General features: G+C 33.2%; 1 protein-coding gene across 1 annotated transcript in view; it reads right to left on the minus strand.

The window, feature by feature from the left end:
* The window catches only part of LOC103777993 (sodium channel protein type 3 subunit alpha), a gene marked incomplete at its 3' end in the record, with an annotated part of 55,983 nt that overhangs the window by 7,926 nt on the left and 21,222 nt on the right, over positions 1-26,835 (minus strand). Inside the window, exons 13-21 of the mRNA XM_008945559.1 lie at positions 26,285-26,523; positions 23,239-23,412; positions 21,632-21,988; positions 20,538-21,023; positions 10,467-10,587; positions 9,727-9,881; positions 8,582-8,755; positions 2,394-2,516; positions 173-454 (exon numbers count right to left, since the gene is read on the minus strand). Of these exons, the coding sequence (XP_008943807.1) occupies positions 173-454; positions 2,394-2,516; positions 8,582-8,755; positions 9,727-9,881; positions 10,467-10,587; positions 20,538-21,023; positions 21,632-21,988; positions 23,239-23,412; positions 26,285-26,523 (2,111 nt within the window). The remainder of the gene's footprint in view (positions 1-172; positions 455-2,393; positions 2,517-8,581; positions 8,756-9,726; positions 9,882-10,466; positions 10,588-20,537; positions 21,024-21,631; positions 21,989-23,238; positions 23,413-26,284; positions 26,524-26,835) is intronic.

Here is a 26,835-nt window from a genome sequence, read left to right on the forward strand (position 1 = left end):
AAAGTTACTCTACTATCATTGCTACAAAAATTACAGGTAACAATGCAATAGAGTTGTTTAAATTGTACATTACTGTTATAAAGATGTTATTTCACTACTAAACAGTCTTAACTTGCCCATTTTCCTAGAATTCTTTAAAAAGAACAAGAAGAAAATATACAAGTTTACTTACTACTTGAAGCAGAGCAAGATATCCAGCTCCTACATTATCGAAGTTTACTTTCACGTTTTTCCATCGGGCACTCTGATTGTTTTTTATGAGTTCCTCACACTGAGTATAATTGTTGACATCACTGACATCAAACATCTCACCAGTTGTGGTGTTGACACAGTGATAGAATTTGCCAGCAAACAGATTTACTCCCATGATGCTGAAGATGAGCCAGAATATAAGACAAACCAGCAATACATTCATGATAGATGGAATTGCTCCTACGAGGGCATTTACAACCACCTAGTGTACAAATCAGACAAAATAGCCACTTAGTTTATGAACAGAAAAATAAAAAGACGTTTAAAATGTTAGAACAGCATTAATATGGAATGGAGAGCTAGAACATCACATTAAAAAATTATGGGGGAAATGTTATATAAGGCTCAATAAAAACACTAATAAGATTGTAAAAAGCAAAAAATAAAATTATATGGAAACCAAGACAATGCAAAAGTCTGGAAAAAAATCAAAAAGCAAACGAAAACCTGTTAGTAGCAAGATGGATTCTTAGAATTTGTATGCTCTAGAGAAAAAAAAGAGAAATAAATGTTAAATTCCAACAGTACAAATCAAAATCTATAAATAGAAAATAAACCAGAAAAAGATCAAAGAATGATGATGTGGAATACTGGATAAAAATGTCTGCATGTGAAACTATCATTACTAATGTTTTTATTCTCAGAAACTTTATGTATATATAGGCAACAGTGTATTTTATCATCTACATACAATATAACAAAATTAAGCATACCTTACTTGTTTTTTATTAAGAGCATCTGCTATAAGCATTGGTTTTAAATTGCCTGGCTCACTATGGTTACTCTTACACTTACCTGTTAGAAGTTTTTTTAATTGGGTGCATTTAATACAGTTGAGCTACTCTGTGTGGGCAATTAGCGGTAAAAGATCAGATAAAATCCACTGACAAAAATTTTCTTCTGCTTGCTATGATCGATCTAAGAAAAGGCTACAGACATTCAAACAATCACTTTCTACCAAATCAGTAGAGAGTGCAGTAGTGCTTTTTGGTATGGTTATGAAAACAGTATTTTTCAATTCACCAATTTGACTTAAAGTAGTATAAGATCAACTGAAGTTTTGCCCATTTCTTAGATAATGACTTACATGTTGTTTGCAATGCAAATCATATAAAACATAGAGGTGACAGCGATGTGCCAGAGACACACTCCCCTGCACTGGCTAGTGTGGCCACCACTAGAATATCAGCAGCCTCCACCCAAACTGGAACCACATTATTTATTTGGAAACATAAGACCTCTGACAAAACTCTAACTATGTATTGCAGCATCTGGGTATTTTGAGGTGAAAGATTAAAAGGGGATTTCTTAATAACTTCACCTTGTTAATTTTTTATGCACCATTTTTTCCAGGCAGTAGCATATTCTGCATTTTCAGCAGGCAGCTTGTAATTGTTTGGTGGGGGTTTTGCCAGATTGGCAGAATATGAAAATAATAATCTCCTCCACAAGAAGGATTTAGCTGTGTAGGAGGAGAGGTAAAATGGCAGGAGAAGCATTCATATGATGTAAAGGACACTAGCTGAGAAAATTATTTCCCATCTCTCCTCTTCTACACTTCCAATGCCATCCTTATTTCAGGTCATCTGTTCAGAGAACCTTTCCCTGATACTACTACAGGATTTATTGTGTGATTTTTCCCCCAAGCAGTCAGACAGGGAGCAACAGGGAGCCTTTAGTTTCTGCTGTGTGACTGTTGTCGGCTTCTTCCCTTGTTTTGTTTTCTGGCTAATCCTCTTCCATTCTGAACACTGACAAATTTACAGAGAATCAAAGTTAGCTGAGAAAATTTATAAAATAAAGGCCACAGCTAAACTGAAGGAAAAAAACCCACTCTGTTCTAAAACTTCTCACGTCCTTTTATTTTTCTGTATAGGTCCACAAATCAATGGAAATTTTAAGTCAAGGGGCTGGGATAACTCAACTATACATCAATGAGCAAGCATATTCAATGAGCTCAAGGTCTAATCTCCAAATGTAAGGTGTACGTGTCTTGTGTATAAGGATATGCTAGAAGACTTTTTGCCACGCATTTTTGTGTGCGTTCCCATTCTCAGGGTCTTTGCAGAAGGCATGAGTGTCATGTTTATATTTATTTTTTGTATGCATACATTAATTCAGACTCATGCATTTTATCTCACCCTCATTCCTTCAAATCGTGACAGGGCTCTTAAAGGTCTTAAAGCTCTTAATGTCCGAAGCGATTTAATGGCACCAAGTTCAGAATAGCCCAAAGCATTGGCTATTAAACTAACCAATGAGACCTATAAAAATAGAGAAAAAATATTATTATAAAAGTAGCTCTACACTTTTTATTTAAACAGAATACAGACTCAGTCAACGGAAAGATCAACAGTGACAAATGGAAGAATACCATTCTGACCTATAGTGGTAATGGAGGCCAAATCCTTCAATTTTCATACTTGCTGGAAAGGGAAGAGGTCATATGAAGGCATATATGAAAAAGGAATACATGTTATTAGATGTCTACTATGGCTGGAAAAGGTTTAACGGTCAGATGGAAGCAACACTGTTGGTGAAGGATAAAATTTTCAGAAATATTTAAAGACAAAATAGCCATGTTTTCAGTAACTTCATTAAGGTTCCACCTTCCAAGCAATGTAAAATTCAAAATGCATTAGTATATTTTGTTACTAACAATATTATTTATATCTACAATCACTAATAATAAGTAAAATAAAACAGTGGTTAATTAGCTTTTGTTATAAATAGTACTTCTAAGTCAAACAGTTTGTAGCAACAAGAACCAGGGTATCTATGATATATATATTAACAGAGGTGGTACTTTCTCACTTCTCTGGCATCTCTCTCAGAATTTTTTTTCTTCTCTTGTAAGTATAGAAAAATACTATGGGGGAGACATTAACAGATACTAGCATTGTAACAGTAAGTGCTTTGTTATCTACCACAGCGGTGAACTCCTGATTCAAATTACTGGGATTTTATTATAAGCAAATCCTCTTTAGGAAGGAGCAATTTATTTGCTTCTCAGGTGGAACTGATTTTTAAACAGTGTTAATTGTGAAAGAATTTAATTTTCTTTCTTTGAGCAGTTTTGGATACAGGAGTGGGGAAATATCATACCTTACTCATATTTTACTAGTTCTACACCAAAAGCATTGAACACATGAATGAACATAAGCATCTTCCAGTCCTTGAAAAAAATCCCTTGAATGTTCATTCCTGTACCTCAGTCCAGAGAGTTCTTCAAGTAATTGGTTGTACAGAAATAGGCACTCACTGATAATGGTAGCATGATTTTGCCTGCTATGTGAGCAGGTGTTTAGCTATGTTACTTGTATCCATAAAGAACAATTAGATGAATCACAAATGTAAGAGTTACCAGATCATGTCTTAAAAAGGACAATCAGAAAGCAGATGGAAATCAATGATTTGTTACTATGTTGCTATGTATATTAATCTACAGAAAACAGGATATTAGTGAATTTGTATCACTGCACCTCTCAACTGGATTACATGTTAGGATATAACTCTTTTTTATCAAAGGAAAGGGTTATTTTATTGCTGTAATGGATAACTTTGTATGATTTGTAAGATAAATCATATGATTTATAAGCATACTAAGAAGGACATCTTACAGATTTTCTGTAGTCAGTAACTGAAGTCTGTTTACTTTTAATAACATTATTGTTTCTGCCATTACATGAATTATTGTAATTAGTTGTTATTAATAAGTGTAATTCATACAATTTATTTGCCCTGTGATTCTACAGTGAGAGAGTTCTCTTTTATCCTTAGCCACTCTTAATATATTCCAGAGATAACAAGGCATGTATTTCTCTGTATTTTTAACAGAATATTCATTGATTCGCTCATATCAACAAGATACCTAGACATGATAATTAACTTTAGTGTAAAGACAGCACATTTTATGGATTACAAATAAACTATGAAATATGTACTAAAATATAGATATAACTGTGAGAGCAAGGCCTCTCTTTTAAAATTGAATTCACATTAACAGTGCCTTCATTTTATACTTTTCTCTCCAAACTAGCACTGTGCCTTAGCTGTCTTTCGAAAAAAGACTCCCTACAGTACAATGAAGGTACATAGTTGTAGCTCGTGTAACTTCAGTGGCACTGTGTATACTGGCAGTTTTTAGGTTTTGATTGTAAGTCATTCTCCAGCCCAGTTTGTCTTTTCCATTTCAATCTATTTGCAGCTTGCTTAATCATGGTGCTAGTACCCTCACACTTCACACACATGAAGTTCTTTCACAGAGATTGTAAACAACAGATTTTCTTCTGAAGGACAGTTCACATGAGAGGTAGAGATTTGCTTGGGTTTCTTTGATACTAATTCTGTTGTATATACAGCATAAGTATATACAGCTCTTCTGTATTGCTCTGGTTTTCTCAGTCTTCTTAGCTTGGTGTTCTGTCATCTGTTTTGTTTCTAGTAGGTGTTTTGTTGCTAGTAGGTGAGAAAATAAATGTCTCTATACACTAATAAATAAATTAATGTTTTTCTTTTGAGATGGGAATGCATGCATGAAATGAAAATGAACTCAAAATGATAGAAAGAATTTTTACATTCATATCCAAAAACTTGAGGGTTGTATATACACATTTTTGTGTACAAATCTTCTAGTGCAGACTATCTGTTTGAAAATGTATTTTGAAACTTATCAGTCAAAATTAGCACTAATCAAGATCTTCAGTCAAGGTTGTCATCCGAGTCAGATTGTTGGTCATACAGCTCCACATTGACTTTATTTTATTTAGGCCTAAAACTTTAATCCATATGAATTCTGTGCTACTTGGTGAAGTGGCTAGTTTATGTAATTTGATTCTTGGTCCTCAGTGGAATATGGCCCTCCTCACTTCCAACACTGCTTATTTTATCTTTCATGTAGTTTAAACTTTCAAGTATTGCACTTAACTAGGATTAAAAGTAACCTGCAGGAATTGGGAAAAGAATCCAAATATTTTTCTTTCTACTGAGAAGTTAATGATTTTTCTTATTTTTTGAAAAATAGATACCATATTACCAGTTTTCCAGATAGGCATTTTTGATAGAGACAGGACACTGGACCAAATGTAGGCTTTCTTATGCCTTATGTTATCTTTCTTATGTTATAGTCCTTTGCTAAGGTAATACCATTGTTTTTTATATGTATTTGGTGAATAATTCTTAATTTATGATACTTTACTGGAAAGCATTAAAAATTCATTTTGTTTAGATACATAATTGCAAGCTATGATTCCGTTCCCTAACTCACTGAATAAGAACCTTAGGTTTCATGCATATATCATCTGAATATCATTTTGAATTAATTAATTTCATTCATTTCTCTTTTATCCGATGTTACTATAGTGTACCATGTTATGATACCCATATGAAACTGTCTAGGAAAACAGAAGTGACATCCCTTTCTGTATCTGTTTACCCAACACATCAGTATGCACATTTTTTTACTTCTTATTTTCATTATGAAGTTGTCAGGGGAGTAGTCGCCTCTTACTTTTTGCATACACCTTTAGTATATTAGTATTATGTGACCCTGAGCTTTTTCAGAATGTTGCTGCTGAGTTGATTATTCTCAAAATCTAATAAAAAGGTTGAAAGCATAGTTTATTTAAATTAGTTTGTTTTAACAAAAAGCATGAAACATTTAGCTATATGAAGTTATATTACGTAAGCCATCAATATAACCAACTTTTAATGTACTAGTCAACAAGCCCAACCAGAGGATTGTTTTTCTATGTTCAATTGTTCAATTTTCTATGTTTAACTGTAAATTTTATCAGGCATGAGCAATTTCAGGAAGGTCTACAATTTCATTCCACTACAGATTCATTACTGCCTCATACTATTTGGCAAATGTATAATTTCTTTTAAATTTCCCTTTCATTCATGTACAATTTATTAACAACAGAAATAAGTGTCTATACCAAATTATCGGACTAATTTAGAAAGTTTAAAAATATACAGCATAAAATTTAAGATTATCTAAGATTACGTATCATAGCAGAAAACTACACAAACAAATTTAGTTACTGCCAAACTTATTTGGTATTCCCACATTTCCTATGTCCTTCCCTGATGCCCTAGCTCTTGGCTTTGTATATGGCAAAGACAACTTAGAGTCATCACAGCTGTACATCAAAAGCTAGATGTAATAAACTCATGACAGATGGCTTCTGGAAGAAGGTGGTGAGAGCAAAAATCCAAGGTACAGGATGACATGCTGTGTAGCATCTAGTTGTACTGGGTTAAGCTATTGCTGTTTCAAGTCTTTACTGACTATCTCTGCCAGAATTAGTCTCAAAAAGACAACAATGAAAAAGGCAAGTATGTCTGATTGCAAAATTCAGTCTCTTTGCTTGAACCATGGATAAATGTGTCTGAACTAATTTACCAGATTGTGATTTAGGGTGGATAAGGCACTCCACCCAAATATCTGCTCCTTGCTACGAATATTTTTACATCTAGCCGATGAGTGGGGCAGAGAGATGGCATGATAAGGTCTAAAATTGAGGTAGCCAGGTGTACCAAGAGTCACCTGTCATGGCTGTAAATTGAGAGAGCTGGAAATTGCCATTTCTTTGTGTAATTATTAAAATCTTATTTGGTCACAATCACTGAGAGCAACTATGGCTATTTCTTGCAGTGAGAGACTCAGGTATGTAAGATATTAAAGGCCAAAGCCCTAAAGGACTATCAGTACTAAGTTTTGAATAATTTTAGATGGAATTAAACAATTTTATTAACTTCAGTCACTTCTAATGAAGATGGGCTTACTGCTATTCTCACTGAGAGAATGCCACTGAATCACACCTGTTTATATTGCCTGTCAAAGCAGTGTAGTTTCTCTGCATTTCTATAAGAAGACAACAAGAGTTCATGAATTTCTTTCAAGTGCTGTTGGGTGATGCTAAAGGAATTGCTAAATTAGCCTTAGTCACAGTAAGACCTTTTTTTTACCACTTTCTGGAATGTTGAATATAATGCTTTGAAAGTAACAGGTTCCAATCTCATTTAGTCATTCTTTTGTTTATAAAATTAAAAATTATGGGAAAAAAAATGGAAAAATAAGATGCTTTACTTATAAAGATGTTCTGTATAATTCTAAGAGTCGGCTCAGATAACATCATCTTTTATTAAGAAATCATGGAGTATAGCTCAGAATAATCTGTTTAGGTTTATGTTACAAAAAGAATAACTAAAACATGAGTAGTAGTTTAAACGAAAAAAAAAAAAAAATCTTAACATAATCCTAGAAGGGAGCATCTATCTTTTGCTCTTTATCCTCTTAAGAAAACCATTCACACTGCTCTATTCTACTGTAGATTTTCAGGACAGAGTTAGAGATTAACATTATAACAAAACTAACTTGAGCAGGTTAAAAAAAGAGGTCATCCATTTTGAGTAATGGGCCGGTCAAGCTAGATCACAAATCTGAAACATTTCTGTCATATACTTATAAGTAATAAATCTTTATGAGACCAGGATTCATGCAAACTTCTCAGAAATATGGAAGCTTGGGCAGAAATTACTATAAATGCACATTTGCCCTGAGATGCCATCTCTCAGTACCACATTGAGGACACATATAGCCAATGAACTGGGTCACATAATGTGTGAAGACAAGAGACCAAAATATTCTGGGATTAGAACCAGCTTTGGTCCCTTTTGACAACACGAGCAAGGTTTTTGCACACAAGTATATCACAGCTGGGAAAGCAGCCAATAAGCCTTGTATTCTCTTCTATCATAAACCCTGCCAAGTCATATCTGATTTAACTACTGCAGATTTTCAGCCCATTAAAACTAATTTTTAGACCAAATAGCCACGGTCTTTCTGTTTTACTAAAAATGAAAACAGGATAGTTTGGGCGCATGAAGTTCTGAGATCTCAGATGGAATTTGGACCAAATGTAATATTTCATTTGCAAAGCTGCAGTGCTTGTAGAAGAAGCTTGCACAATGTAGTGTCTTACTTGCTAAGCAGTAAGGTAGTGTCATCAGAGTCCATTAAAAATAGCATGATTCAAAATTAAGTTTTTTCCTTATAAAATCTCAAATTTGGAACATCCTGGGTACAAAATTACTAACCCTGAAAAATGAACAAACTGATGGCCATCCATCCTTTTCCTTCTGGCATGTGAATGTACTTTAAATAACACATCCAGATCACTGCAGGCTATTACTAATCCAGTATAACTGTACAATGTGAATTATTTTTGTACGTTTATAAGAAGATTAATTAGTACTAATGAGTTTTACAGCATGAAGTCCTTTAATATAGTGAATTTTACAATATTAAAGACTGTGTACTTACATCAACAATCAGGAAGTCCAGCCAGCACCAAGCATTGGTAAAATAAATTTGAAAACCATATGCTACCCATTTTAAAAGCATTTCCAAAATGAAAATATATGTAAAAACTTTGTCAGCATATTCCAGCATGGTCTTGATAGTTTTGCGCTGTTCAATATATATGTCTTCAAAAGCCTATAAAAAACCATATCCAGGTATTACTAATGTTTCACAGAATATACATTATAAAAATAAGGAATAAATAATAAAAAATATAGGTTGGTCAGAGCTAATTTTCCTTCCTTGTTCTTCTGCATCCTCTTATTTTACCTATTTCCCATCTTTAAGAATACTACAAACTGGAGCAACTTTATGTATTCTGCCCTTTCTGGGGTTACATATCTATATATCCCAGTTTCCTAATGAAGAAATAAGGCATGAATTTTTATCCACTATGGCATTAAAAACTTGGACATGCAGCAAAAAACCCCAAACATTTCTTATACCAAATCTGTTCCATATATGTATATTCCATTCTAGAAAGCAGTTAGAGAGATCACATTTCTATGCTCCTTCAATTGAACTTATGTCTAAAAGTAAAATTAAAAAGTATTTGCTAGAATGTGTGCTAGTTGTATGCAAGTTGATACTATAGCACATGTTCAACTTGAGTAAACCTGGAAATGTGGGTAATGTAATCTTGTTGGAAATCTGTCAGTTTCCTATCTCCCACCTCCAAAAAAAAAGGAACAGAATGAAGTCATTATTCTGGGTTTTATATGGTCTTTTGTTAGCAGAACCCAAAAAGTGGCTGAGCCCAGAAGGACCTGAGGACTTAAAATCATATATTTATCTATATTTTCACAGTTAATAATGGTCTTTTGTACTCAAATCCCCTGACAAACATGCTGAAAATTGGCAGCCAATTTAAACATTGAGTAGCTATGTGGGCTGAAATAAAATTGCACCAGCTTTACAGTGGTAAACAAAAGTATCACTAAAAAAGGGCATGTGAAATTTAATAAGCCTCCATGTTTCATTCTATTCTGAAATGATGAAATGCAGTAGTTTTTTACAGCTAAAACCAAACCAAATCTTTCTGAAAAAAATTTGAATTTTGCTGGCTCTAAGGAGATACCTAAATATTTCAGCATTTTTCTACTTACTAGTGCTCCGCTGCTGAGGAGAATCATGAAGACAATGAAAGTTTCAAACCAGTTGTGCTCAACTATGCTGTAGCAGGTTTTTCTAAGATTCCACCAAATTTTTCCTTTGCCATCCTCTATACTTACTTGACAACATGGAAATTTCTGCACACAACCTGCATTAGATTTAAGAGATATTAGCATCCAAAAGCAAATTATTTCAAAGTCAATATTTACTCTGGTATCAACATTGTTAGAAGCTTTAAAAAAATTTATAATATTTTTTTAAACTAACATCTAGAATCCTCTCTGACAGGATGTTGAATGTCTGAATTTAGATAAGCAACTTGGAGAGAAACCAAACAATAGTAGACAATTATGAGTAAACTCAATTCAAAAAACATTGATATTTTTGACTGTTGGTGTCTAACTATTCCATTTGTTGATGAAGTCTCACAAAATTTTTTTCCAAATTTCAAGGGCCCTTTCAAATAACTGAAAAGCATTTTAAGAATAGAAAAGTGCATGAAGATTCTTAGTTACAAGATGTATGCAGTTGCCAGGCAGATAAAGTTACTCAATGCCTAAGGGAAACTCTTTGGCATCTATTTCCAGCATCCTAGGCTATGAGTATTTTCTTTCAGTTGTTGAAGTCATGAAGATCCACCAGATCTTAAAGTCTCAAGTACTTAAATATGCCTGGCAATAGTGTCATTTTACTAATGCCTTCACTTAATACTTAAGTCAAGTTAGTCTACAACCTTCTGTAAAACAGGCTTCTGGTTCAAGAGCTTCTTCACTTTCAATTTCTGCTTGTTCACCCTCGCCAGGAGGAGCAATATCAACTGTGCTGCCTTCTGATGAACTGGATGCATTTAGTTTCTGCAAGTAAAGTTTTTTCTCATTAGATGCATATTCTGTAAAAAATTATACTGAATCAAATTATGCCAGTGTCTGACTTTTGAAGAATGATAGATTTATATTGATAAATATGCATCACCATAAGTAAAAACACAGTAATGCCATGTACATTGTACAGTTCTGTTTCCCAGTCTATCTTCTCATATGGAACAATTAAATATAATTTGACTACTAACCTGATCCACATATAAGACTTTTGAAGTACTCTCAATAGTATTAAAACTCTAGAGCTTGCATGTACCACACTCTCAGGTTATTTCATTTTCCTTACTATATTGGATTACACTGAAAATGTGTCTTAATTTGCTCAGTGAAATGAACTAACAGAAAGCTCTCTATATATCTTCATGTCCACTACAGATGGTACTTTCCAAACATAAAGCATATCTGGATTAAGAAGCTGTGAATTTAATGGAAAATTTCTGCACAATTTAATTTTTGCAGAAAGCACAAATTACCAGATCCAAAAGATCTTCTTTACATTGCAATCTCCTATGCATATCAAGAACACTCCTGAGGTCCTTTCCATACCATATTTTTCTATCATTCTACTGCTTTTGTGTACAGTGAAATACCATAGTCCTTACTACAGTAAAAACACTACTAGGTCTGAAAACTGCAAGAACTGGGGGGTGACATAAAGCAACTGAAATTAAGTAAATTTTATCAAGTACATTGAAATTTGGATCAGGTCAGGCATTTTTATTAGTCATGCAAGACTGCCCATAATTTTATGCTTTTAAGAAAGCATATTTTGAAAGAACAAACCTGCTAAAGATGCACACAACTAACGCAATAACTGGACATAGACTTCATAAGTTGTTTTCAGCTATCAATACTGTTTGCATCTTTAATTACTTTAATCCAAAATACATTCTCTTTTACTGTGAAATAAGGCTTGTAATCAGAAAGCAACATTAAAAAAAAGCATGACAGAGAAACACTTCTGGTTTATACCAGTAATACACTGGAATTTTGAGGAGGATGTAGAATGCATCTCTTACTTAAATACACTAAATTGTGCAGCCAGTGATATAACAAAAGGGCATTTGGCCACAGACTAGATTTGTTGTTTCAGCTGAGCAGATCTGATCATGCCCTTCAACATATATAAAGACCTTTCTATACCAGTTTTTTGAGAGAATGCTTAATACCAAATACTTTTCCCATTTAGTTTTCAAAATAATGACATTTTTGGAATATACAAAAATACTGTTCAGCTGATTTGAATAATTTTGCAACAAATAATGAACAGTAACTTCTTTAAAGAGGTATCCCCATGTGTATTTATCTCTTCAGTTAAAACCCAGTCCCTTCACAGAAATGCACTGGGAGCTAAGGGCTTTTTTCTTCCAGAAATGAAGTAAATGGCACATATATATCTAAATATAGTTTGGTAAGCAATTATTTCCTCACATTCAACTCTTGCATGAGATGAATGAAGATAAAAAAGAAATCCCTGTTGGGTGATGGATGATTTTAGGGTTAAGTTTCAAGAAGCTGCCTGTCACACACAGGCACAAATGTGGTCAATACAGGATCACTCAGCCCTCAGGTTGCATTATGACCAAAAAGAAAGAACCTGTAACATAATAGGAAAGACTTCTGACAAGCACACAGGTATGAGTTTGAAAACCATTCTCTCTCTTGAAATATGATCTGTCATACATGGAAAATCATGCTAGCAAATTTGAAATGATTTGGACAAATATACTGAGATTTGGATGTTGCCAATGGTTAATTTTTGCTTAGTAAAGATGTTAAAATATTGTTTTCTTTCTCACATTGCATTTCCTCTATGATTTCCAAAATTTATATATGTAAAATAATTACAGCTGTATAGACTCTAAATGGAATATTTTATTACTGGTCACGTAGATCAGTGGGTCTGAAATAAAATATTGTGGGCTTCATATAATGAGAATTTTTTAAACTGTGCTTTCTGCATTACATTTACAGACCAAAATGCACATTAATGTACACTATATTAAATGTTATTAACACACCACCTTGTTATCCACACATGAGGCTCTCTTTTGAAAAGGAAATAAAATATGTCAATTAACTCTCATTTTATATATCATTGTAATACAAACAAATAAGAAGTCTGAAACCTGTCACTGAAATTATAGGCAGTTTCTTCATTAAATAAAAAACAGGTCTTGTGAAAATAATAATCTGTCACATTCAAGATTGGAATATTAAAACTAATTCATGTCCTGATCAATCATCATTAAATCAATTACTGTCTCAATAGTTGCAAGAAAAAGGTTCATACTAAGCATCAATTATTAATATATATAAGCGCAAATTAAAAGGCAATTTAACTGCATCTTCCCATGTAAGCTGTTTTGGATAGTCCTATCAGCATAGTTGCTAAAAACCAGTTTACTGAAATGCAATTTATAATCAATGCAGACAAAAGCTACTATAACTGTCTTCATTATTTTTCACATAAAGTGTTCTCTTCATTATTTTTCAAATAATCTCAAACAATTGTATTATTAGAAAAACCACCTCATTGGGTTAATAAAACTCCTCTTCTTTGCTTCAAGACCCTAAATTAGGAAAGAATCATTGCATTTTGAATAAGTTGATGGTAAAGATAATTTTTGTTTCCAGCAATAAAACTAGTAAGAATCTCAAGTTACACGATGGATTAACAGTCTTCTCTTCAGCCTCTAGAACACACCATGCCCTGCAAGTGCTTATTTGCATCTTCAGTGATATCACATTTTCCTTTACAAGGATACATTTGAAAGCAATTGCTTATGATGCAGCATTCTCAAGACCTGAATCAGCAAAACAACATGCTTGACTAGAGCAGAAGCCTGAGCAATGCTGTGGAAATCACACACAAAAAAGAAAATAAAAGATTACCTCCATGGGATTATATTTTTTTGAAAAGCGTGGTATATAAGTATTATAAATATGACTGTACAGAATACAACATGAAGAAATGCTTAATCGCCAACCCAAATACTTTATTAATATGTGTATAATCAGCCTCTATACTGTCCTTTCTGAGCAATGCATCTTTTTTCAACAGCTCAGATTGTTAAAACAGGCTTTGACCAACAGCATGTTAATGTGCCCATTTACAAGAAAACGCATTCACTTAAGACCTGGTCTTGCTCTCATTTGATTTTATTCTAGATTTCAATAAGAGCAAGAGCAGGCTACTAAATTTAAAGCTTTACAAACAGCTTCATGATTCAAGTGACAATAAAATAAAGGGATTCAGCCATTACAAATTGCTTTTAGTAATTCAGCCATGTGGTTTTATCCTTTGAATCTTGAAAGCTGCACTGTAATTGAGTGACAAAATATTAAATAATTTTTGGGATTAATGATTAATTATATTAATTATAAAATATATTAATTATAATTAAATAATTGGGATCAATGATCCAAAACTGATTCTAAACTGACTTGAACTATCAGCTCTTATATTTGATTTTTATATAATATTAAGAAAACTACTTTAAAAATATCTCTTACCTTATAAGATTTATATAATGTTTGAAGCATATCTTGGCTTAAAATTTAATCAATAAAATCTGAGAATTTTCAGAATACACACCAATAGGAATTTCTTGTGCCATCTCTGGACAACTTATACTATACCATAACATAGATCATACTACTCTATAATCAATGGTACAAAATTAAGCCAGTGAGACTCTGCCTGCAGGAAGCAGCTTTGAATCCTGCTACAGAACTGAAATCTCAATCTCAATGAAATTTTGATGCCTAATTTTACTAGAATAATTTGACCTTAGTTTCATATAATTTTGGCTCGTGTGCAATATTCACTCTCCCTACTCCTGAAGGCTCCTGATGCATAATGCACATCAATGGAGATTATACTTGCCTATAATGGAAAGAAAACTGGGGTAAATGTACATGGAATTTCATAAAAGTTATGCTGACTCCTCCATGGTCTTTCTAATTTACACCAAGTCAAGTCCTGCAACTCAGTCACAGACTGCTATCATAAAACACCTTCCAAAATACCACTACTTATGAAGGAGTTTAAAGTTTAAGAAGAGAGTATTTATAAAATGCTTTGCTTTGAGAATTTTTTAAGGGGGGTTATTTGCTAAGTATAATTTCAGCAATTATGAAACTGTTTGCTCTGCTTGTAGCTTATAAAACTCAAGATATTCACTGCCCAAATGAATACAGAATGTTGTTTGTAGCATCTTGAGATTTGCATTACAGTGCATTGTAGATTTAGAAGTATAACTGCAATTTTAATGCAAGTAGCTACTGCAATCATTTAAATGTTATTCATTAAGAAGCTGAAGTTGTGGCAGTTATTGTTATATAAATCGCTTAACACATTTCATTAAGTATTTACATTTATAAGGGCTGAATCAAAAAGGGTTGTTTTTATTTTTTAAAAACTGTGCATGCTGCCTTTTTCTTTAGCTTCTTTAATATGTAACATTCCAGTACTTTTATGATCCATACTTCAAAACCTGTAGAGCATGCAGGTATTGATAAAGACTGTATTAAAATATCCAGAATAATTATTAGCAGAATTACAAAATGTATGTCGGGGTTGCCAGTCCTGCCTGACCATGCTGTGATGCGAGTCCCGTGACTCAGCAGAGAGCAGCTGTGCATGTTTGTACTTCATTGCAATGGATAGGGAAGGTACAGAGCTGAATAGCATGCAGGCCAGTCAAAATCCATTAAAAAGTGATTATATATATATATACATATATATGTATAACTTGCTTAGGTAACCTGTGTGAAAGTGGTGACACGTTGCTCTACCTGGTTAAAAAGCACCAGAGCTGCATTCTTGATTGCTCCAGCTTGGTTTTACCCCTGTGAGAAGTAAGAATGGTAGGTAGTGAAGTTCAAGACATAGGATCTCTAGTTTTTGGAATCTCTAATTCAAACATGGCTTTCACACAGTTAAAACATAATTATGAAATATTTTATGAATAATTGGCATAAAGGGAAATACATACCACCTGAAATGTTCAACAAACTTTTCTACAGAACTTGTTAGTTTATTTTAGAGAAATAAGAAATGCAGAAGCTAGACCTAATAATCCACATTCTGAAATTATGATTCACAAATTAAATTCAAATTAGTTAAATTAATAAAGACATGGTTAGCAGATTTGGAAAGTATTCCAGTATTTATGTAGTGCTTAATGCATATTAAAAAGATTTTAAATTTTTTGTTGGTTTAATGTTCTAGTCTTGATTTAACTATGTCATTATCTCTTCTATTTGCAAAAAATGTACACACAGTAGGCAATATACTTTGAAGAAGTATGTTTTCCCATTCCTTCTTCATTCTCTGATGATTGTTGTAGAACTTACAGATCTCAATGAAAATAAAACTCCTTTATTTCTGTTCAAATTAAATATGATGAAATATCATGCTTTGTAAGTTTCTAGTTTAAAGTTAATATGCTATGTAATTCTGACTCTATAATCTATCTCTAATTGTTTTAAAAGAGGACTGGATTGATGGAAGGACAGTGGCCCATCAGTTTATCCAGAGACACGGTTTCATTCATCAGTTATCCACAGCTAGTTCATAATATAAAGAATCTGTGACTTTTGAAGATAATGTCCCAGAATTGGTGAGTTTTAGAAAAAGGGAACTTAGACAGTTGGATATTTTAAAAGAAATGTAATAAAAAATCATCCAACAAATTGATCAAATCACTACTGGGTATGTTTTTGTCAAGAAATTTCTTGAAGCCCAAAGACAATGCTTAACTTTTGAGAATGTAACAACTATGTTTGTGTCATTTTACTTCACCTAATCACAAAGGCACTAGTGAAGCCAATCAGAAAACCTCATTTATTATTGTCTTGAAAATTCAGTGGATTAGACGATGAAGGATATTTTTAATTTTATTAAAACCATCTGTTGTGATATCAGAAGTTAACTGAACAGCCTTCACTTCTCCAGTCTGAATTTGTACTTACTGTACATAAACTGTAGATAGAAAGGCTTTTGGAATTCTGAATGATAGTGGCCTGTAGGTATATGTATTTCTCTAGTTGTGAAATAAGCTTTCCATAACTGATGAATATCTTTGAAATTACTTTCCCATGTTGGAACACAAAACCTTATTCATAAAGTTGTGATTCAGATATAATGAATAGTTAAGTGGTACAGAAATACAATAGTTAGGAATCTTATGTTTGATAAGATCATAATCTACTCATTTCACTGATTAGCAAGCATATTTTGTAATAGAAACAACATCCACAAAGCTAACTTTAAAAAGTACCAAATTATCCCCATTAGTTACTTCTAATTTTCTTATTATCTTTAAAATTATCCCAAGTATCTTACTTGCAGAGTAGAAATCTTTTATTTCTGATGGTTATTTCATTAGGTATTGCACGTCTATTTTCAAACATTAGACATTAAAAAAAATCTCCTTCAATGTATCAATGACATGTTCACTTCTTTCAGGTACTTTCAGCTAACTATTACTCCAAAGCAGTGGGTAACTTTTAAGTCTAATAAAAATTATTATTCTGTTTCATCCAAATTTCTAGTGATATGTATTAGAAAGATTGTGTTTATGTCTGGAATTTGCAGCCAGGTTTCAGGATAGATTCTGGCAGATTTGGGAAGTTACTAAGTAGCAAATTAATTAGAAAGTGTTTTCATGAAAAGGGTGGTGAAGGAACCAGCCTTCCAAACGAAACTCGGTGGCTAGAGTTATTTTGTACCATAGTATATCTGATAATAAAAATAGGAAAAATTAAAATTTGTTCCTCACAGCAGTTACAATATCTATAGTAATTACCTGCTCTTGGCATATTCCTCAGGGACACAAAGCCCTTGCCCTACTTCTAGCATGGCCTGTTATTGCTGACAGACTTTTAAATAATTATTCTGCTCTTAACATCAGGAACAGTCAGTATGACACCAGAAAAAAACAGTTCATTTTACAGTTCCTGTGCAGATCTAGCTTCCCACAGCTCTGTCATAAAAAAAAAAAAAATAGTTATTAAAGGTGATACCACTTAAGGGTATTTTAAATGCTAAGTACTGCCACAGTTAAGGCAGGGAAAGTTCTGCCCCATCTCTTACCCCTCCTTTTTGTAGACCAGGCCTTCTCCTAACAGGAATGTTGTCTCACTGGTATCCCTTGAGAAGCAAAATAAAGTAAATGATGGTGTACTGTTCTAGAGATGTAACTTGAACACTGCGCCAATATTATCTTTATTTTCCTCAAAAGACAATCAGACAATCTGAAGGCAGCAAAAGATTCAACAGTACTCTTGACTTGGTAGGAGAAGATGGAAATTTTCACAAATTACTGTATGTCAGGACATTTGTTTATATACTACCAAAGCAGGTGGATTTTTATACATGCAATTAAAAAAAAAAAAAAAAGCATATCCTTTTCCTAAAAATCATCCAGAAGGAATGGAATAAAGAATCCAGAACAGAAATGATATTAATATATAATGAATTCACAATTTTCAAGGTACTGATGAGGTCCTGTCTTGTTAGATACCATTCACAATATGCACACTTCCACTGTATAAATACATGCCAGACAGTTAAATGCTAGACAGCTGGGAGTGAACAGAACTTGAGGGATGCGCCATTGCTCCAGCTTTGCAGTGGTAGTGACTATTACATTCTGTGGAAATCATGAGGCTCCACAGAAATCCTAGGCTTATCCTTTCCCCATTGAAAATTTCTTCACAAGTTCTTAACATAAACACCATCCACCATCTACTGGCAGATTTCCCACAGTCACATGAAATTTCCTCTTTCAAATTGTTTATACAGACTTCTGGATTTAGTTTCTCTTCCTGAAGACATAAGGATACATTTAAAGTCTGTTAAAAAAAGGTGCATGCCTTTTTGATTTATTATGGTCCTGACACTTCAGGATGGCCCTAGAAGAAAAAAGCATGATGCCTGAACCAAACAAAGATGGGACTGAACAGAGAAAGTGACTTGTAAAAGTCACCTTGAAATTGCTAACATTCAGAACTTGTCAGCACAACAAGAGCTTTTACTCAGTTTTCTTGGGGTGTACTTACATCATATATTCACTTGGAAAGCAGAGAAGTTTCTGCCTTTTCATTGCATTTTCTTTTGTCCTCAGCTGTTCTGACAGAATATATGTCAGCACACTGTAAACTGAACCAATCTATCTTAAAGAAGAAATGTACAAATAATACCTATGGGATGATGCTATTTAACATACATCACTCTAGTGACATGCCATATAGTATAGACCCACAAAAACTGTAACAGAGAAAGTGGTAAAGAGTGCCAGGGGATAAGGAGCCAAGTGTGGATGGCAACTTCCCAAGCCAGCTCTGCTGCTGAGGCTAATGTCACGTAACCACACATTGAAGTATCTGCATAGCTTGTAAGCTTCCCAGCTTCCTAATGCATATTACAAACTTTTAAAAAAGGAACATATTCAAGAAATATTTAGGCATGTGACTTCATAAGATGGAGTTACTAGGAAGGAACTTATTGCTGTATTTATCAAAACTAACCACCTAAAGCAGAAAATTTATAGCATAATCTCTTTTTAAAGAACATGAGAATATATGAAAAGATGTAGAGGACTTTGCTAAAGGTTCATTGGAAAAGACAACTTTTATTAGGTCAGCTTACATGAAAAACGCTCAACTCTAGATCAGCTTATGTGAAAAATGCTTAACCCTTAGATCCAGAGTCATTCAGAAAGCTTTTTTTTAATATTAGTTGATCTCATAAATTATATCACTTTACACTTCCTGTATCTCTTATATTCTTAAATTGTCATGAATATGCACTATCTTATACATCTGCACTGAAAATGTTTGTCTCAAAACTGAGCGACACAAATGACAGAACATCTTGTTCTTAATCATACAGTTGTTACGCAGAGTAACTTCTTTGCAGTTGCAAATAAACAGGGACTCTTTATGTTCCTTTATGTTCTTTAGCAACTAAACCGTACTGTGGTTGGTTAACCAGATCATGGCTATCCATGGTCCAGTCATCCATATGATGTTACGTGGTATAGTTTGGTATTGCTGAGGAATACAACTTTACTTGCACATACAGCAGCCATACAGTCAGGAATGCAGGACTTCTATATAAGAGCTTTTTTTCTGGTAAGCAAACCCTGTTGTATTAATGAGTTATTGAAAAACAATGCGGCTTTTAATCTAATTGAAATCATATTTATCGATGGTTCCTGATCCCTTAAACCTCACACTTCCTACATTTCTAATGGCATTGGATGTAATTATATTCTGCTAATGCACTTCTTAGCTTGTCATTGATCATTACTCCAACATACAAGGTTAAGATACTGCTTTACCACAATATTGATTAGTATCTGAATTACATCAATTCAGTCATCTGAAGCCAAAATCTACATGGATATTACCCACAAAACTTTTTATATAATCCAAAATATATCACTGATTTATGATGTCTCAGGTTTCATTTTTAGAACTACCCTAAATACAAAAAAAAAATTAATTCTCCACTTATATTTGATTGGGTGTACAAAGCTGAATACTCTTGATTATTCCTTAGCCTTCTACATTATTCTTATTCCATAAATCCTGATCACATTACAGGTATCACAGAAAGAATGCTTTATGAAATGTATGCTAGTCCTACAATGTCTTAAAATTGTGAAAGAAATAATTGTGTTTAAAATGATACATCTTCCAAATGCTAATAAACAGAGTACTATAAATGGAAACTCTAATGACCCTGTATTATACCATCATGTAGGGTAATTTTTTTCTTGAATTATAATTGCATAAAATCATAAAATCTCTTAACATGGGATAAGAGAGTTTTTAAACAATTCTAAGTAAGTAATTAAGAAATATGTAAATGCATGACTGGAATGTGATTATTAAAATACAAAAAATCCTACCTGTTTGCTTTCTTCCATATCAGATTCGCTGCTAAATTCTTCCGTATTTAAGTTTTCAAAATCTGATTCTCCAACTGCAATTGGCACGGTCACAGTGAGGCCTGGATTGTTTATGAATGACATGTAATCATTTTCATCAATTACGTATTTTTCCACACTGCTGCCTGTGCCTACACCACTGGTGGTTCCATTCCCATCTTTAAGATAATTCAGATCTTTACTTATTTCAACCGCAGTATGATTGGAAATGCAGCTGTCTTTCTTCTTGTTTAGCTCTTCAAGTGCTTTGATTTCCTCTAAAGCTTTCTGCTTCCTAACAAAGGCTTTTTGGATGAACTCCTGCATCTTTTTTTTAACGTAATCTATTCCCTTCTGAATTCTTGCCACAGCAATCTGGAGATTGTTCATTTCATTATCATCATCAGTAGCAGCAAGGTTGTCTGAGCTAAATGAGCTCAGCAGCAAGGCCAGAAATAGGTTCAATACCTAAAGGATGAGAGAATACAGTTGTCTAATAAATACATAGATATAAGAAGTAAATGGTGCTCTGCATATTTCTGCGGATATAATGTCAAGATTGCCAGGTCGTGTAAACACTAGGATATGAACATTTTTAATTTTATTCTATAAAAATTAAAATAATGTTAAAATATATAATTGAAGGAAAAGAATTTTGACAGGTAATGAAATATAGTTTGTAGACATATCAGACTGAACTGCAGAGGTTAACAGTAAAATAAATCTAAAAATAAAGTAAAAGTGTAAGTCATGCATTCCAATGATAATTCTGATTTCTAAGAAGTTCTCACCAATTCGATATTTATCAATTGAACCTTTGGCATTATAACTTCTCAGCTTGAATGAACTTTTCTGTAGAGTTTCCCTCTATAATATTGAGCGAGAAGCTTTTTTTTTTTTTAGGATGGTTTTAGAATTATTAGAATGATTTAGAATGAAACCTAAACAGGCCAAAAGGTTCAGTTGTACAGCTCATTGCCGAGCTGTAAGGTATTTTGTAAGTTTGTTCGTTTGTTTGTTTTTTTGTAAGGTACATTGTGCATCAGAGTTAATGTTCAAAAATGTTCATCACATACCACTAGGTTTCCAATCACCATGACCAGCATGAAAACAATAAGGCACATAGTTTGGCCTGCAACCTCCATGCAGTCCCACATTGTTTCTATCCATTCTCCACACAGCACTCGGAACACAATCAAGAAAGAGTGGAAGAAGTCATGCATGTGCCAGCGTGGAAGTTCACAGTCACTGGAGATCTTGCAGACACATTCCTTGTAGCTTTTCCCAAACAGCTGCATCCCAACCACAGCGAAAATGAACACAATGATGGCCAGCACCAGGGTCAGATTTCCCAAAGCCCCCACTGAGTTGCCAATAATCTTAATCAGCATATTTAGAGTTGGCCAAGATTTTGCTAATTTAAAAACTCGAAGCTGAAAAACAAAAACGTAGAGGAATAATTAGTGTTAGTTATGAAATAGAAGTTAGGTCTAAGTTATTTTGCAGAGCATATCAGTTTCTGTAGATTAATTTGTAGGAACATATTATTTTAATGGAAAGTAGAGAGCATGGAGTATTTGCCTAAACTGCAGTGTTCTGCATTTTGTCTTACTGGTGCACATATAAAAACCTATGCAATTTCTATTTGTACCACATTTGATTTTAATATTTTTAAATGTTTACTTATGGATGATTACTAAACAATTTGAAAAGAGATTTTAGATGTTTATACTCTTCTCCATCACCTTCACTACACCCTCTTTGGTTCCACTTATACCACAGCACCACATGAGGTCTTGCAGGCTGTTAGAGCCCAGTTCTTGAAGTGACAATTTGACTCTGATACTGTGATGTCCATTCAAGTCATAAACACTAACTTATAAATAACATTCAGTAACCAAAATATGGCATGTGAAGCTGGTACCACTGCAGCTGATGCTAACAAGCTAAGTGGCTGCTTCCTTCTCTCTGTATTAGGAAATAACCCAGGTTTTCAAGTATTGTGATAACTATTATTAATGGAGACTTTTAAATCATTACTATCATGCATCCAGTAAACATACCTATAAAATAGTTTGTGTACAATATTAATTGCTATGAAAAATTTGTATTTTTAGTGGAAGCTCAATAATACTTCAATATAAGTGTTATTCTAAAGTCAGTTTGTTATGACTGTTACTTGTAATGGATTTACTAAATGTTTATTTTCGGTGCCCATTAAAATCAATGTTGTGAAGAGAGGACCAACTTAGGGCTTTTATGAGTAGCACAAAGTAAAGTTCACAATATAAAAACTAAAAATGTTATGATTCTTTATGCTGGTGGCAATATATACATTTTTACAGATTCAGCTTTGCTGAATCTTAACAAAATCAGTATAACAAAGATTTACAAAATTCTCAAAAGGTAGCAGTTAGTGTTATGTTGGCAAAGGGTATCAGTAGGATAGGATATCAATAGGATATTTTGATACCAGAAGATAAAGCATATCAGCTGACAAACATCTTTAACTTGTACTTATCGAATATGGCTTGCAAATTAGGCATTTATAAAAAATAACGTGAGCCATTTAAATATATATCTTTACAATGCAATTGTAAAAAAACCCAATTATTTCAGACATCAGCACATTTTTTTTGAGTGAGACAATTGAATGCAAACATTTAATTATGAAAGTATTTACCAGTCTGAATGACCGAAGAACAGATAAACCTTCAACATTTGCAAGGCCTAGCTCCATTAAACTAAGGCTAACGATGATACCATCAAAAATATTCCAGCCTTCTTGGAAATAATAATATGGGTCCATGGCAATTATCTTTAGTACCATTTCTGCTGTGAATATCCCAGTGAATACCTAAAACAAAATGTAATTAATTAGTTGAGTTGTTATGAGAAATTTATTTACCTGAGTAGAATTATCTAACTGAGCTTGAGTTCTCATACCTGTTACTTGTACCTGTTACTATACAAAACAGACGATCGCTATCTCCAAATGGCATCAAAGTATTTCTAAACACTGAAAAATTATAATTAAAAACAGATTACCAAATTGGGACAGATACAGGAGGGCAGAGGTTTGATAAAGCTATAAAGAGCTATTCACCAGTTAGCAGCTCAGCTCTGGTTCATATTTGACTCATATGTGGTGGACTATACATCCAGCAGATGATGTGATATGATCCATTGTTTTCAGTCCTGTTTCTAGAGGATAGTCCCAGTAAAGCAAAAGAAGACTTGACAGCATTTTTTTTTTTTTCCCATGATCACAATCTAAACAGAAGTGTTAATAGAAATCTCTGGGGAGAGACTTTCTAAGGTCTGTCTTTTAGGTCAGTGTTGGAGTATGGGTGGAACGGACAGGGGAAGTTGGAGTTTCTTGCACTGAGCTTTTTGTAAAGTTATAGAGGTTTCATGCACAGCTACTCTTCTATGTGACAGCTATTTCCTTTTGGGAAAAAGAACTTGATGGTGATAATGTTCTTTGGAATATATGGAAGTGCCAAATCCAAAATTATCAATAGTCCTTAGTGTTTTAAAGTCTAGAATTTAAGGCAACACTTTCTTCCAATGAGTAGTGATCAGTGGTTTGTGGAGCAAAATAAAGATGTTTGGTGCAAAACCACTAAAAACATCAATATTCTGCAGAAGACTCAGATAATATCCTAGATGATCCTAAAGTCTACTGAAGTACACCAACACACTCTGCCAATACCTTATGATAGTTGTTTACCCAGCTTGTTCCCAGTTCTCCCAAACCAAGTTTTATGGAAGCAAAGCTGACTTTTTACATCCCTGTATAACTATAGTCATGATTACCTTTAAATTTAACAAGAATAGGAAGTGGATATAATGCTGTGAAAACATTCACCATTGTCAAAGTGTAAATATTGCCATTTTTAGAAGTGTATACTTTTGAGAAACTAGAAATACAGCAATAAACACTATACTATTTAATTGATATATATTACCATGTAATCAGAAGATTGTAACAGCTATTGCTCTTTGTGTTAAAGAGATCACAACAAAGATTGTTCTTGACAGAATTGTCCTATTTGTCAAAATGATTGGGGAAAAAAAAAACAAACCACAATTAAAAGCATTTAATTTTAAAATATTTTCTTCATATTTTCTAGCATGGGTTATTACCCATTCTAGCCACAAACTACTTTTTCTTGAGAATAACTGTATCCCCAAATATAAAAAAATACCTTTTAACAGAAGCAAACTTAATTTTTCTTGTAATTACTGATGACTTTTAAATACTGAAGGAATTTTAGTATTATGAAAATGACAATTGCATTTTAGAACTACTTCCTCCTTTTCATTAAAATGCTACAGAAAAGGCAGTCATATTTGTCATATTTAATCTATCCTCAAACAGGCCATGATGTCACAAGCTAAGAATAAATTAACATATTTTGAATGGAAACCACAAAATTCAAGTTAATAGATTATTACAGTGAGAAACAGAATTTAATTGAAACCAGCAGGTATAGTATTCACTGCATATATATACTTCTAATTAAGGATATTGGATTGTTACAAAAGTAGTTAAAAACATGAGATTGGAAAAGGCAGAAGACCTTGTAAGTATAAATGATTGGAGGGAAATAACTCTAACACTACGACCGACCAACATTTTAAAATACAATATTCTGTAGTCCATGATGAATATAAGAATATTCCAGCAATTACATCTTTGTCCAGGAGAAAGGAAATTGTAATGCACACAGGACCTTGTAGGGTGGTAAGTTCAATTCTAGTTCTAATTAAAAAAAAAAAAATTCATAGAAGACTGTATTACCAGTACATATAAGGAAAATGTTTAGTCTTTAAAACATACTCTGGCTGAGAAATCTATTACTGCTCCATTCAAATATCAGCAAACTTTCAAAACTAAGCTCTTTACAGGATTAGTTCAGAACACGGGTTGGTTCTGATTTTCAGGACAGCATGCTGTGTGTGTCAATCCAGACCTCTCCTGTGTAAACTATTGGTAGTTGTGTGAGCTGGCAAAAAATTATAAATGTATGAATCTTCTGAAAAAACACTTGCAGGGTTCAGTCCTCTCCTTCCTGAGCATTAGAGGCAAATGGAGAGAAACAGCCAAGAATATTTAATTGCTATGCCTAGGTGTCTGCTCAGAAAATGAATTACATGTAACTCCTAAAATCAGGAAAGACATCACTAATAAACTTACAGCTATAAGGTGCTTCTTGTTGGAGAATAACTAATAATTTCTAGTTTTATTAAGTATTTTTTAGTTACCTGAAGTGGCAAATACTTCATGCTAACAAGAAATATGCCTTTTTTGGAAATGCATATATGACACTTGAATATTACATCATTTTTTAACAGAACAAAAATATTTTCTGTGATGGAATATCAATACCTTGGTAAAAATTAAATAATCTACATTACAAAAATTAAATAATTTTACATTTGAAAAAAAAATCCAAGGTTTCTTAAGAAATCTTAATAAATCTGACAATCCAGTGAAGTCTGCACTTCCATACATATTCAGTTATTTCATTATAGTAGTCACAAAATAGGTTAATGAAAGTTAAAGACTCCAGTAAAAATCACTTCATCTATGAAAATCATATATACAGTTCCTAACTGATTATAAAAATCAACCTGGAATAAATTTAAAAGCAATGCCATGCATTTATGCATTTCTTCTTTTAGAAAAGGTCATTTTACACTAATTAGTGCATGAAACTTACCAAGTTCCCCACAGAAAGGACACTGCTAAACTGTTCTGTCATTGGGTAATGTTCCATGGCCATAAACAAGGTGTTTAAAACAATGCAAATAGTTATAGCAAGGTCAACAAATGGATCCATCACAACCAAGTTGACAACGTGTTTTACTTTTAACCATGGACTCCAGCAATCCCAGATCAAGAAAGTATTTGCAAATCTATACCAGCATGGTGGGCATTTCTGCCTGGATTCTTCAAGCTCTGAAAAAAATAAGAAAGCAAACAAACAAACAAAAACTTTCCAATTATATCCTCCGCATGTTCTTGTTTAAAATATATAAAAAAATTAAATCATGAAAATAAACAACTCACTCTAGCATGAAATTTACCTCACCTGTGTTTAGCCATCTTCAAGCTAAGCATCTAATTTATTTAAGCTCCTCTACAACTAGTGGACAGTGAAATTATCTCTAAAGAGTGATTAATCTCACATGTCTATCTAAAGAAAAAAACACGTTTGTCTCTTTCTCATGACAGCAGGGAGAGTCTACACAGTTCAGGTTGCTTACAGCA

The sequence above is a fragment of the Merops nubicus genome, unplaced genomic scaffold (genome assembly GCF_000691845.1).
Source record: "Merops nubicus isolate BGI_N331 unplaced genomic scaffold, ASM69184v1 scaffold8048, whole genome shotgun sequence".
Classification (NCBI taxonomy): Eukaryota; Metazoa; Chordata; class Aves; order Coraciiformes; family Meropidae; genus Merops; species Merops nubicus.